The sequence below is a fragment of the Gracilinanus agilis genome, chromosome 2 (genome assembly GCF_016433145.1).
Source record: "Gracilinanus agilis isolate LMUSP501 chromosome 2, AgileGrace, whole genome shotgun sequence".
Classification (NCBI taxonomy): domain Eukaryota; kingdom Metazoa; phylum Chordata; class Mammalia; order Didelphimorphia; family Didelphidae; genus Gracilinanus; species Gracilinanus agilis.
The window spans coordinates 321,866,452-321,880,480 of record NC_058131.1 but is presented as its reverse complement, the minus strand read 5'-3'; the positions used below and the strand labels follow the sequence as shown (position 1 = coordinate 321,880,480).

General features: G+C 35.2%; 1 protein-coding gene across 1 annotated transcript in view; it reads left to right on the top strand.

Annotated features, from left to right (window-relative positions):
• The first annotated feature begins 164 nt into the window (after positions 1-164).
• The window catches only part of MORN5 (MORN repeat containing 5), a 49,958-nt gene continuing 36,093 nt past the window's right edge, over positions 165-14,029 (top strand). Inside the window, exons 1-4 of the mRNA XM_044661502.1 lie at positions 165-349; positions 1,584-1,731; positions 5,865-5,976; positions 8,588-8,719. Of these exons, the coding sequence (XP_044517437.1) occupies positions 165-349; positions 1,584-1,731; positions 5,865-5,976; positions 8,588-8,719 (577 nt within the window). The remainder of the gene's footprint in view (positions 350-1,583; positions 1,732-5,864; positions 5,977-8,587; positions 8,720-14,029) is intronic.

The following is a 14,029-nucleotide window of genomic DNA, read 5'->3' as shown; positions in this document are numbered from 1 at the left end:
AGAACCAGTTGCTATAGTGAGGGCGCGGTACACAGTATCGGCGGCTGAACGTGGAGGACTGAGCGGACGCTATGGAGTATACGGGTAGCCAGTACTGTGGTGAATATGTTAATGGAAGGTAAGAAAAGGACTTTGTAAACGCATGGCAGTAGGCCTGCAAGAAGATGGAACCGATATTAGAAGAAACAGAGGACAACTCCTCCATGACCCCGCTTTGCCATGGCGGCATCTGTTATATCAACAAGAAGCCCCCCTGTGGTGTCCTCAAGCCAACCCGACGAGGCCCAGCTAAGTCCGAACGAGCTTCCACCAGCCGGCCCTATCAGGACAGCACCGCCCTCTCGACCAAGTATATCTTGAATTGATTAAGCACTCGCATCCCCCTACCCTTCTGCAGTCACGTTTTGACTCCATCTCCCCCAAGTGTGTCAAATTTCATAATCCCAAATGTCACCAAAAGTACACCCTTCCCGTTCCCTCCTAGACTCCTAAGGCCATGTCATAGAGTCATAGACTGTTAGAGCTGAAAGGGATCAACCCTTCATTTTGAAGTTGAAGAGATGGAGACACCACGTTGTGACATTGGTCTGTACCTACCCTGGCCCAACATGACTAAAAACTGCCTTTTTCTCCTTCCAGTTTTTGAATTATGACTTTAAAAACTTTTCACTTAATATGAAAAGGCAACCTGGTGAATTGTAATGAACCTGAGTTCTTCAAGCTTTGCTTTTTTTAATCTAGCTGTGTGACTTTAAATATATCACTTTTTCCTCCTTAGACCTCAGTTCTCATTTCATGATAATGATAAGGGTTACTCTTATGTTTTATATTTTGAGTCTTATTCCAACACTGTCTTCCATTTTCTAAGATTTTATATGCTAACCTGTGTTCTAATATTCTATGTTTAAAGGTCCAATTTAGTGCTAATGTTCTATGACCTATTTCAGGTCTAATAAACTACATTCTAATATTTTATACCCTGGCAGCTCTTCCATCTCTTAACTTTCCAGATTCAATAGTCTAATGTTCTATGATCTCGGGCTTGCATCTCTAACAGATTCTTTGTTCTTAAAGCTCCTTCCAGTGGTAATAGTTCTAGGATTCTATAAAATTATTCTTTTAAAATTTTCCTTGATAAATTTTGCTTTGACACATTATGCAGTTAAAAACTTCAGTGTCCTCCCAATTGAATTTCACAATATTAAGCCTCCCCAAAATAGAAGTAATGTAAAAGAGTGATTTAGTGGTATTTACATATAACCTTATATTTTAGTACTTTTCTGTTTGTTAAAAGGATGAGTGCGTTTTACAAGTTAATGTTGTTTGAAGTTGTATTCATTTATTTAGTTGTAATATATGTATATTGTCCTTTTGATTCTGCTTTGTTCACTGTCACTTCATATAAGATTCCTCATGTTTTGTTAAATTCTTCATATGTGTCATTCCTTGTAGCACAGTAAAATTCCATTATACTGATATACCACAATATGTTTAGCCATTTTCCAATTTCCCAAACATTTTGTTTTTAATTTTTGTCTTATCATAAATAATATTCCATGAAATTCTATGTCTTCTTAAAATAGGATGGAAGGTGAGGCCATCTACATTCTCCCAACGGATACAAAATATAAAGGGCAAATGAAAGATGGAATGTTTCATGGCAAAGGAACGCTGTACTTTCCTAGTGGGAGCAAATATGAAGCCACATGGGAAAAAGGAAGAATCATAAAGGTGATATGGGAGAAACACACCCAAATTTGTAGCAGGGTCTCTCCCCAAGAATGGGAGACTATACAGAAGAAAGAAATGAATTATTTGAAGAGGTGGTTTTTGGTGGTATAATGGCCCAACAGCAGGTAGAATAGTCTGGGAGCTAACCAGGTAGCCTTAGGGCTGATTGATAAGGCCAGGGGCTGGCCGAGTAGCCTCTTTGGAGCTAATAGTATGGAGTAGCAGCTCTGTTGTGGAGTGGCAGCTTCCATTGTAAAGTAGCAGCTTCCACACACTGTGGATCAGAGTTGGCATATTTATTGGGGTCTGGTAGTTTAGCATCTCCCTTTCCAAACTAAAGTGGAAGTGCATTTTGGAGTTTGTTGCCATAGGGAATAAGGGGCATATACAAGATTGGGGGGATTCTTCTGGAATGCCAGAGTCCCTAGTGTGCACATTTCATGTTTCTCCATTGTCCACCTTGTCATCATTTGTAAACGGGAGAGAGGGCTTGCTACCCTTCTAAAATGAGAGCATGGTAGGGGGATGCGGTACATTGGAGGACCACTATAGGTAATTACTTCTTTTTTAAATTTATTTTTTTAAAAATATTTTTCCATGTTCACATGATTCATTTTCTTTCCCTCCCCTTTTCCTTCCCCCCTCCCAGAGCTGACATGCAATTCGGCATCATTTGATACCTATTTCCACATTATTCACTTTTACCATGGAGCAATCTTTTAAAGCTGAAATTCCAAATCATATACCCATATATGCAAGTGATAAGTCATAAGTTTTTCTTTTGCATTTCTACTCCCATAGTTCTTTCTCTTAATGTGGATAGCATAATCTTTCTCATTAGTCACTCAGGAATGTCCTGGATTATTGTATTGCTACTACCAGTAAAGTTCATTACATTGGATAGTTCCACAATGTTTCACTTTCAGTGTACAATGTTCTCTTGGTTCTGCTCATTTCACTCTGCATCAGTTCTTGGAGGTCTTTCCAGTTCATATAAAAATTCTCCAGTTCATCATTCCTTACAGCACAATAGTATTCCATCACTATCAGATACCACAATTCATTCAGCCATTCCCCAATTGAAGGGCATCCCCTCATTTTCCAATTTTTTGCCACCACAAAGAGTGTAGCTATGATACATTTTTCATTATTATCTCTTTGGAGTACAAACCCAGTAGTGGTATTGCTGGATCAAAGGGCATGCATTCTTTTAAAGCCCTTTGGGCATAATTCCAAATTGCTTTCTAGAATGGTTGAATCAGTTCACAACTCCACCAACCATGCCTTAGGGTCCCAATTTTACCATATCTCCTCCAACATTTATTATTTTCCTTTACTGTCATATTGGTCAACCTACTAGGTGTGAGGTGATACCTCAGAGTTGTTTTGATTTGTATTTCTCTAATTAGGAGGAATTAGTAATTATTTCTAAGAACAATATAAGTAATTAATAAAAGTATTTTCAAAGCTGATGCCCAGTATAGAATGTCACAGATTGAATACACAGAGTGGGTAATTGAACAATCTACAATTCATGCTTGGGTAATGCTGAAACTACAGGTTTTTCAATTGATATTTAAGCAGTTCTAACTATTGAAAAATGCAAGATTTCATAGTATGAGGGTCTTGTTCCTATTACTACCCCTTACTGCCCACTGTCAGCCCGAATCAAAGGTACTTGGCTTCTTCCAGGAGACACAACTAGGAATCTTGTCTCTTCAAGAACAGGAGCCCTTGGATAGATACAAAATGCAAAGATTTTTGTCCCTATTTTAATAATAATAATAATAATAATAATAGCTAGCACTTGTATGGTACCTACTATGTGTTGGTCACTTTGCAAATATCTTATTTTGTCCTCACATTTTAAAATTTTAAAATTAAGGAAACTGAAATAGTCAAAGGTTAAGTGACTTTCCCAAGATCACACATCTAATAAGTGTCTCAGGTCAGATTTAGGCTCTAGGCCTAGCACTTTATCTACTGCATCACTTAACTGTCTCATTTTACAAATGAGGAAAATATTATAGAGAGTGTAGTAGAAAGAGTATCAACTTTAGAGTCATAAGACCTGGATTTGAATCCTGGTTTTGTAACTTATACTAAGATCACAGGATTTATACAAAGAAGAGACCTTAAAGGGAGCTTCACCCCTCTTTACTGAATTTCTTTTTGTTGAAAACCTCTCCATTCTTTTAGGTTCATCTTGAATACCATCTCCTTTAGAAAGTCTTCCCTTTCTTAATCTCACCAGTCAGGTTTGAGTTCTTCTGTCTCTGAATTCCCATAGCACTCTGTCCCTCTCAGTGACACTTATCACACTCTGTCTTATAGCCATTTGTTTATAAAATTTGTCTTTCACTGAATTGTAAATTCCTAAGGACAGAGCTCATATCTTATTTATCTTTGTATCCCTTCCTTCAACTCTAAACACCAACCACCAGAGCTTTCATCTTATGAGATCCAGATGAGGAAATTGATACTTATAGAGGTTATATGACCTCCCCAGGGTCACAGAAGTGATCTTGTAAGTAGCTGAGCTGAGATATGAGAATATCTGATATTAAATTCAGAATTCTTTCCATTATACTGTGAATCTTAAATGACCTCAGATAATTTTTTTACCTCTTTAGGTCTCAATTTCCTCATCAGAATAATGAAGGTATTAGACCAGGATGACATCCAAAGTCCCTTCCCTTTCTTTTTTTTTTTTTTTAAACCCTTACCTTCTGTCTTGGAGCCAACAGCAGAAGAGTGGTAAGGGTAGGCAATGGGGGTCAAGTGACTTGCCCAGGGTCACACAGCTGGGAAGGGTCTGAGGCCAGATTTGAACCTCGGACCTCCTGTCTCTAGGCCTGGCTCTCAATCCACTGCCTCCCTTCCCTTTCTAAATCCTATAAACTTGTCAATACAAATTGAGGCCCCTTACTCAAAATCCAATGCTTTTCCAAGATACAAGTGAGCAAACTAAAAATGACAAATGTAACAGGCAAAGCAAAAGACTTTTAATTGAGAAAAATCCCTCCTTTCCTCAGAGTCCTCTAAATCTTCCCTTTCCCTTTTATTATATGTTCTTGAGAATCCTTCCTTTCAAGGACCTCTAGAATACATCTTTGGTCACCTTTAAGGATTCTTTGTATAAATAATTTAAATGAAGATTAAAGTTGAAGCATAATTATCATTCAACTGATGACAAATGGTAAGCACTTACCATATACAAAGCCTTGTGGTTGGCACTGGCAAATTGGAGGGAGAAGGGGATGAGGAGTAGAGGGACAAAGCTCTGATCTCTCCTTTTAAGGAGTGCACAGTCTAGTGGAGGAGACAAGACTTGGACAAAAATAATTAATGCAAAGCAAAATGTGATAAATTCCAATGAGAAGAAAAAATACTGAGATATATATTCAAAAGGGAAAAAGGAGGTAGCATTGAAGATTAGGCAGGCTAACTAAGAAAGAGGGTTATCCATTTTAGGAGCAGCTTGAATGAAGATTTGGTGACAAGAAAGAATGGGACATCAGGTACAGGGAACACTGAGTAGTCATCAGGGTAGTTGTGTTAGATGTCTGGGAAAGGAGATGAGATATGTTGTAGAAAACTAGGTGAAGAATTTAAAATGAAATGATTTTTATTCTGTGAATTTCATAGGGAGAAGGAGGCTTTGAAGGACAATGATATGATAAGATCTCTATTTTAGGAAGAGAAATCTGACAATAGTATAATAGGGGAAGCAAGAGACTGACAGCAGACAAATGAGTAAGAAGGACATTCAAATAATCCAAGCAAGACATAATACGAGTCTGAATGAAGATGGGAATAGTAGATGGAAAGGAAAGGACTGATGCAAAAGACATTGTGGATATAGGATCATTAGAACTTAGTGACTGTGGATGGGGAAGAGAGAAAGAAAGATTTTTTAAAATTAGTTTTAATATAGGTACCTGAAAAAGTAGTGATATCACCAACAGAAATAGAAAATTCAGAAGTCAAAAAACTTTTAGGGAGAAAGATGTTGAATTTGGTCAGGGTTATGGCAACTTTGAAATGTAGGCAGGGCATCAAGGTAGAGATATCTACCCTGTTTGTTCCCCAGGTCTCAGATTCATTAGATGGGTATATGACTTCCCTTTCAGGGGCATTATACCTTTGCTGATGGCTTAAAGTACAATGAAGAACAATGGCATTATTGTGATGGCTATGATAGAAGATTTTACACTGAAATCTGTGAAGGCCTGAAGCCTGCAGGTACAAAATTTATTTTCCTTTCTATGTAATGTAGAAACTGAGCAGTAAGGGTAGGAATTGGGGGGAAAATAATAGGCTGGGTTAAAAAAATTATTAGTGTAAACCAAAGAGTAGAAGAAAATAATAGAACATCAACATTTTAAGCAATGTTTATGATAGTCTTAACAGTAAAATCTTTCCAATATGATCTTTATTCCCATATCTTGAGTATCTTAAGCATTGGCTTAATAACAACTCTAAGAGTTAGATTACACAAATATATTTACAGTTTATAAAGAAACTAAGACCTTAAATTGTAAAGAGATTTACCTGAGGTTTCATCCATATCTAGTAAGTCAGAAAGCATTTATTAAACATTAACTATGTGTCAAGCATTATGCATAATAATAATAATAATAATAATAATAATAATAATAATAATGTTACAAAAAAGGCAAAAACAGATCCTTCCCTGATGGGAGAGGTAACATGGAAATAAGGCACATATAAATTATACCATGAAAGATAGAAGGTAATCTTAGGAATTCAATTCAATTTAATAAATGCCTACTATAGCTATACCTGGCAGTTTGGGTTATGACAAATTTGAAGTGTAGGCAAAGGGTGCGTTCTTATTCTGTGGAGTTAAACCAGGCTGCAGAAGATGCAAAATAGAGTGATCTGAGCCAGTCCAAATTCTGCTCTCTATATAGGAAAGTATTGGAAGGAATTTGTTTCTTTCCCCTCCAGCCCTCCAGTCAGAGGGGAAAGGAAACTGAGAGGATCCTGGCTTGCATTAGCAGCTTGGTGGTGATGATTATCCTGGGAGAGGCATCTTGTTCCATTGAGTTGAAACTGGACAGAGAAGCAGATGCTGAGTAAATTGGAAAGGCAGGAAGGGCACTAGCGGGAGGGACTAGGAAAGGCCTCTTGTAGCAAGTGGACTTTGTGACAAACTTTGAAAGAAGCCAGGGAAACTAAGAGCATTCCAGATGGAGGTACAACCAGCACAAAGGCAAAGAGACAGAAGAGGAAGTGTCTGGGGAAGGGGGGAGGGGCAAGGAATGGCAAGTAGGCCAGATAGATCATAGAGTGGATGAAGGAAAATAAAACATAAGAAGCCTAGAAAGGTAGGAAGGAATCAGGTTATGAAAACTTGAAATGTCAAACAGAAAAGAGTAGTGACTATATGAATAGAGAGAAGGAGACATAAATGAGAAATGTTGTGAAGGTAAAAATGACAAGTTTAGTATATGGGATGAACAAAGATAACACTGAGGTAGCAATCCTGAGTGACTAATGAGGATGAAGATACTCCCTACAGTAATAGAGAAGTTCAGAAATGGGGAGGGATTTGAGGGGGAAAGCTAATGATATATTTTTATAATGATATATATATGTATGTATATACATATATATATATTTCAGATATATCGATTTTGAGATGCCTTTGGGCCAGGAGAGACTGGTTAGTAGAATTGGGAATCATCTGCATAGAGATGATAATCCAAAGACAGTGTATAGTGAATGGAAAAGAGGAACTGGGATAGAGCTTGGGAGACAGCAGTAAGTTAATAGATATAACATGGATGGAGAACCAGCAAAGGAGACAGAGAAATAAGAAGAGATCTAAGAGAGAGCAGTGTCATGAAAGCCTAGAAAGAAATAAGTACAGTTATCCCTTCCACATCATGACTTTCTCCATAGTTTTAATGTATCATGGATTGACATAAGAAATTAAATGGGAATTTTGGAGGAGTTTTGTGGAAGCTGCAGACTTGCAAAGGCTTGTAGACAACACAGAAAAAATTTAGAAATGCAGAAATGCATAGTTGGCCCAAAATTTATAATACAGTACTGTAAACACCTCATAAAAAAAAAAAAGAAAAAAATTCAGACTTCTCTGTTATGAAGAGAGAGCCAAAAAGTTTTATGTGGATTTTCCAGATTGTGTGTACTGTGCCTCTAATCCCCGCAATGTGGAAGGGATAAATGTATTGAGGAGAATGTTATCCAGTATCAAATGCAGCAGAGATGTCAATGTGCATAAGGATTTTTTAAAGTGTATTAAACTGACAACTAAGGATCATCAGTAATTTTGGAGTTTCAGTTGAGTGAATGATGGTTAGAACCCTTGTCTTCTAGCCTCAACCTCAATACACTTTGAATTTGCTTCCTCCACAACAATTATCTTTTCTCCTCTCTAGCAGTTTCCTCTCTATATCTTATAAGAGTAATAATAAAGCCTAGAGATGGGATATCCTGGGTTCAAATTTGCCTAAGACACTTTCTAGCTGTATGATCCTGGGCAAGTTACTTAACCCCCATTGCCTAGCTCTTACCACTCTTCTGACTTGGAATTAATGCAAAGTATTAATTCTAAGATGGAAGGTAAGGGTTAATTTTTTATATAAAGAAAAATAATAGAATATCTGAACCAAAAGGGACCTCAGAACATGGAATGTTATAGGTGGGAAGAATCTTAGAATATAGAGTATTAGAGTTTAGAAAAAAAATGTAGAAGATAGAATTCTAGAGCTGAAGGGATCATATAATAGATGCACTATGTACTATAAACCTGATTATATGATCCAGTTCTAAAAGTGAATTAATCATATTGTGTTCTTTTCAGGAATTTCTCAGCTCACCAACTTAGACCCTCCTCGAAGAATTCCTGAAGGTTGTTATGATTGTGGCGATGGATTCTATGACCCTCAAACTAGGGTGGTCAGAGACTACAGGAATCGGTTCTTGAGAAATGCAGGTGTGCTCATTTCTTCTTTCCATTTATCCATAAATACGTGTTAGTAGTCAAGGATAGGAAGATCATTGCAGACCAAAAATCAAACAAAAAAAAAAAAACAAAGATTACCCAAATACTATATCGATTCACTCATTGATAATCTACACAACTTATACTGCATGTAAAGAGAAAAAATATCTCTGTTCTTATTACTGGCCCAGAAAAAAATTTCTACTAATTCCTAATGTATGGCCATGACATTCAACAAATATTTATTAGAATGTTAAAGTTAGAATGTTCCTGCTGAAAGGGATCAAAAAACTACTTTAATATTGGAATAGATCTATGATCTTGTCAATGTGAACTTCCCCTCCATGATGCAGATCACACCCCATCCACTTCCTGCCTTCTCTCCATTGGGCATTCATATTACAAGGGATCTTCCTTTAGATCTCCTGACATTATGTGGATGGTAGTACAGAATATAAGCTTGTTATTTTTCACCCTCATTCATAACTACCATACATTCTTTTCTGTATATATCTTGATGATTGGTTTATGCAGTTTCTTGTGTATAATTCTTTGAAGGCAGTAGGCTATAGCCTATTTTATAATCATCCATCCATCCCTCCATCTAGTAGATGGCCTACTAGACCTACTAGACTCTCCATTTCAGGCAAACTTGCTTTATACCTCTTCTCTAATCATGACTTACATCTTGGACCTCAATATCTTTGCACAAGTAGCTCCTCACATGTGTGCTACAATCCTTGTCAGCTCTGCCACTTAATAGTCCCTGCTCCATCCGAGGTAAAGGTCAGGTACTTCATGTATGAGCTCCTTACTTTGTAGCATTTTTTTCCTCAGCAAGTTATTTTATATTTACTTATTACTGTATATTTTGTATCCTTCTACTAGAATGTAAGTTCCTTAAGGGCCAGGACTGTTTCACTTTTGGCTCTGTATCATTAGAAAGATAAATGCCTTGCTTTACAAATTTTTTTGCTTAATTATTTCAGTTGTGTCTGACTCTTTGTGATCCCTTTTTGGGGGGTTTTCTTGGCAGAGACACTAGAATAGTTTGCCATTTTCTTCTCCAGTTATTTTATAGATGAGAAACTGAGACAGAGTTAAGTGACTTGTCTAGGGTTACCCAGCTAGTGTCTGAAGCCAAATTTGGATTTGAACCTTCTTGACTACAGGCCTGTCACTCTGTCCAGCAGGCTCTTTATAAACATTTATTACATTTCTTTGAATTGGATTCCTTTGAGACTCTACTGTGATTCATAGCTATATAGCTTCAGGTAAATGCTGGTGTTAAAACATTGTGATTTTGTTTCAGAGAGAATCTTAGGGTAATTGAAAGCACTGTGGAATTTTCCAAACAATATATATTCAACCTATTCTCTTATTCCTATTCAATTTTGTGCTGAGTTCATTGTATATTTACAATGTCTAGCCAAGATGTAGGTATTAATAATAGCTATATGAGCTGCCATACTATTATATTTCATAATCTAGATTATTAGATTATGTCATTTAGAAAGTCATTTAGGAGGTGCAAAAATGCTTTATGGAATGATAAAGGAAACATAATATAATCTACAAGTAAGAGTTAACTAGAGGACCTCATAAACTATAGGCAATCCCTTCCATTTGTACTCTGTGCTAGACAGAAGCAGTTTGGTGGGTATGGTATATATAGAGTTCTGGGCTTAGAGTCAGGAATATCTAGCTTTAGACATTAGCTTTCTGATCCCTGGGCAAATCACTTAGCCAAGGCCTGCCTCAGTCTCCCCAATTGCATATTAGGGATAATAGCACATACTTCATATGGTTAGTGTGAAGATCAAATGAGGTCATATTTATAAACATCTTAGCACAGAGCCTAGCACATAGTATATCCTTAAGAAATGCTTCATTTCTGGATATCCACTAGAATAGTAACAAATACCTTAAGTGAGTATATGTCTGCTTGTTTTCTGCCGTTTTGATTAATAATCAAGATTAATTAGTTTATTTATTGTTTCATCAGATATTGATGTAAGCATGAGAGAAGCCTTGTTGGTAGAGAGCCATTAAGTTTCCATTTTGGACTAATAATTTATATACAATATTTTTATAGTCAACAAACAATATTTATAATGGAATTTTATATTCATTAAGGTTGCATTTTGTACTTGTGATTAATATACAATACTTTTTAATAGTCAACAAACAATATAGTGGGATTTTGTATTCTCTACATTTTTAAGATTATGTATGACTATCAAGATGTGTTCTGTTGTAGAATATTATTTATAAAAGACTGCCTGTTTTCTATTTGTTGTTTTACTTATACCTTTATAATGCTGTTTTATATTCTTAGCAAGGTTGCTTTGATATATAGCTTATTATCATAAAGGTTTTGTAAAGACGAAAAGGTGTGAATCATTAGTTATTTTATTGATTTCTAATTATCATGCATTTTTTCTCTCTCCCATCTCCCCTTTCACATACATAGACTAGAAAAAAAAGAAAAGAAATTCAAAACTCTTGTAACAAGTAAGCATAGTCAAGCAATACAAATTAACATATCTGGAATATCCAAAATGTTCATCTTATTATGCTTCTTTAATCCATCCCTCTCTAGAATGAGGTGGGTAGCATTTATTATCATCTGCCCTCTGGAATAATAATTGATCACTCAATGATCAAAGTTCCTAAGTCTTTCAAAAATGGTCAATTTTTACAATATTAATGTTATTTTTTTCATCACAAAGATTTTTCTCATTTTACTTTTCCCATTCTAATATTAACTGCATTGAATTTGTTTGTGTAAAAAAATTTAGTGCTAGGTAATCAAAATTGTACATTTTATCATCTATGGTTCTCCCTATCCTTTGATCATGAGCTCTCCCCCTATCCATAGACCTGAAAGGTAATTTCTTCTTTGTTCCTCTAATTTGTTTATGGTGTGACCTTTTATATTCTTTTGGAACATATCTTGGTATATGGTGTGAGGTGTTGATCTAAACCTAATTTCTATTTGAGTTTTCCCCAATAGTGTTTGTTGTCAAATAGTAATTTTTTTTTAAAAACCCTCACCTTCCTTCTTAGAATCAATACTGTGTATTGGTTCCAAGGCAGAAGAGTGATAAGGGCTAGGCAATGGGGGTTAAGTGACTTGCCCAGGGTCACACAGCTAGGAAGTATCTGAGGCCAGATTTGAACCTAGGACCTCCCATCTCTAGGCCTGGCTCTCAATCCACTGAGCTGCCCCCAAATAATAAATTCTCAATACTAGTAGCTGAGATCTAAGCTACTATGTTTGCTTCTATATGTCATGTACTTAATCTATTCCACTGATTCTTCCTGTTTTTTAACTAGTCACAAATTGTTTTAGTGATTACTGCTTTATAATATGGTTTGATATGATATTGCTCAAGTCCTTCCTTTGTAGTTCCATTTTTTTTTTCATTATTTCTTTTCACATTAATGGCCTTATTTCCCTTAAGATTAATTAATTTTGTCTCTCCAGATATAGTTTGTTATTATTTTTTTCTAGTTGCATAAAAGTAATCCTTCAGTAGTTGATTGGCATAGCACTAAATAAGTGAATTTTAATAGCGTTCTTTTTTTTATCCTGTTGGCTTGACTTACCCATGAACACTTACTGCTTTCCCAAATATTTATGTATTTCCAAAAACAGTATTTTGTAATTTTATTCATTACATCCTGTGCATATTTTGGTAGGTAGACTCCCAATTTTTTTACATTCTTTTCTTATTTTAAATGGAATTTCTCTTCCTATATCTTGCTACTGGGTTTTATTGGTAATATGAAGAAATGCTGATGATTTATGTGGATTTATTTTGCATCCAGCAACTCTGCTGAAGTTATTTAACATTTATTTTTGAGGTGATTCTCTAGTGTTTCTTTTTCTTATTGCGTTGCTGTAACTAGGTTCACTTCTTTTACTTTTTTTGCAAATGACTTGTGTAATAGTTAAACTAATTTTTTAAATATTTCACAGATATTTGATCTTGGATTTTTTTTCTTTGGGAGTCCATTTATGGCTTGTTCAAGTTTTTTTTCTTTTTAAGATTAGTTTGTTTCTCAATTTCTTGTTCTGTTAATTTGATTTTTTTATATTTTAAAATATCATCCATTTTATTTGTTGTCAGTTTTATTCACATATAATTATGGAAAAACAGTTTCTAATAATGTCCTTTATTTCTTCCTCATTTATTGTGAATTCTTTTTCATTTTTGATTCTGATAATTTGGTTTTCTTCTCAAATTAGCTAGTAGATTGTCTTTTATTAATTTTTTTTTAACCCTTGTACTTCGGTGTATTGTCTCATAGGTGGAAGATTGGTAAGGGTGGGCAATGGGGGTCAAGTGACTTGCCCAGGGTCACACAGCTGGGAAGTGGCTGAGGTCGGGTTTGAACCTAGGACCTCCTGTCTCTAGGCTTGACTCTCACTCCACTGAGCTACCCAGCTGCCCCTTTTATTAATTTTTTAAAGTCTTGATTTTATTTGTTAATTCATCTTTAATTTCAATTTTATTCATATCTCTTTAATATGTATATTTTGCTATTCGAGTTTTTCAAGATGTCTTAGTTTTCTGTCTTTTTTATTTATATGCCCAATTCATTGATCTTTTCTGATTTTTGCTGAATAAAATGTTTAGGACAGAAATCTTTGTCTTGGAACTGATTTGGCTATATCCTAAGAATTTTAATATGTTGTATCATTGTTGTCATTATCTTTAATGAAATTATCTATTGTTTCTATGATTTGTTCCTTGACCTATCAGTTTTTTAGTATTACGTTAAATATTTAGTATCCAACTGACTTTTAGTGTTTTTCATTTGCCCACTATTGAATATAATTTTAGTTATTTTCTTATATTTGTTTGCAGAGAAATGTTGTAAGGATTTATTTTTTCATTTATTTTATTGCAGAGTTAAACACATAAAGGATGTGTTTAATATTACTCTTTCTCTGCATTTATTTTGAAGTTTTTATGCCTTATTAAAGTTCTATGACAACTGTGAAATATGTTTATTTCTATTCCTATTCAGTAATTGCCATAGATCTATCATATCTAACTTTTCTAAAATTCTATCCATGTCCATACCTTCTTTCTTGTTTATTATTTTTTTTTTTTTTAGATTTGTCTGGCTTGGAAAGGGGAATACCAACATCTTCTGCAATTATAGTTTTACTGTCTAATTATTCCTCTAACTCATTTAGTTTTTCCTTTAAGTATTTAAATGCTATGCCATTTGCTACTGGAGTCAGAGAAACATTGTTGAACTCTTTTCTTCACCATAGTCTGAGAT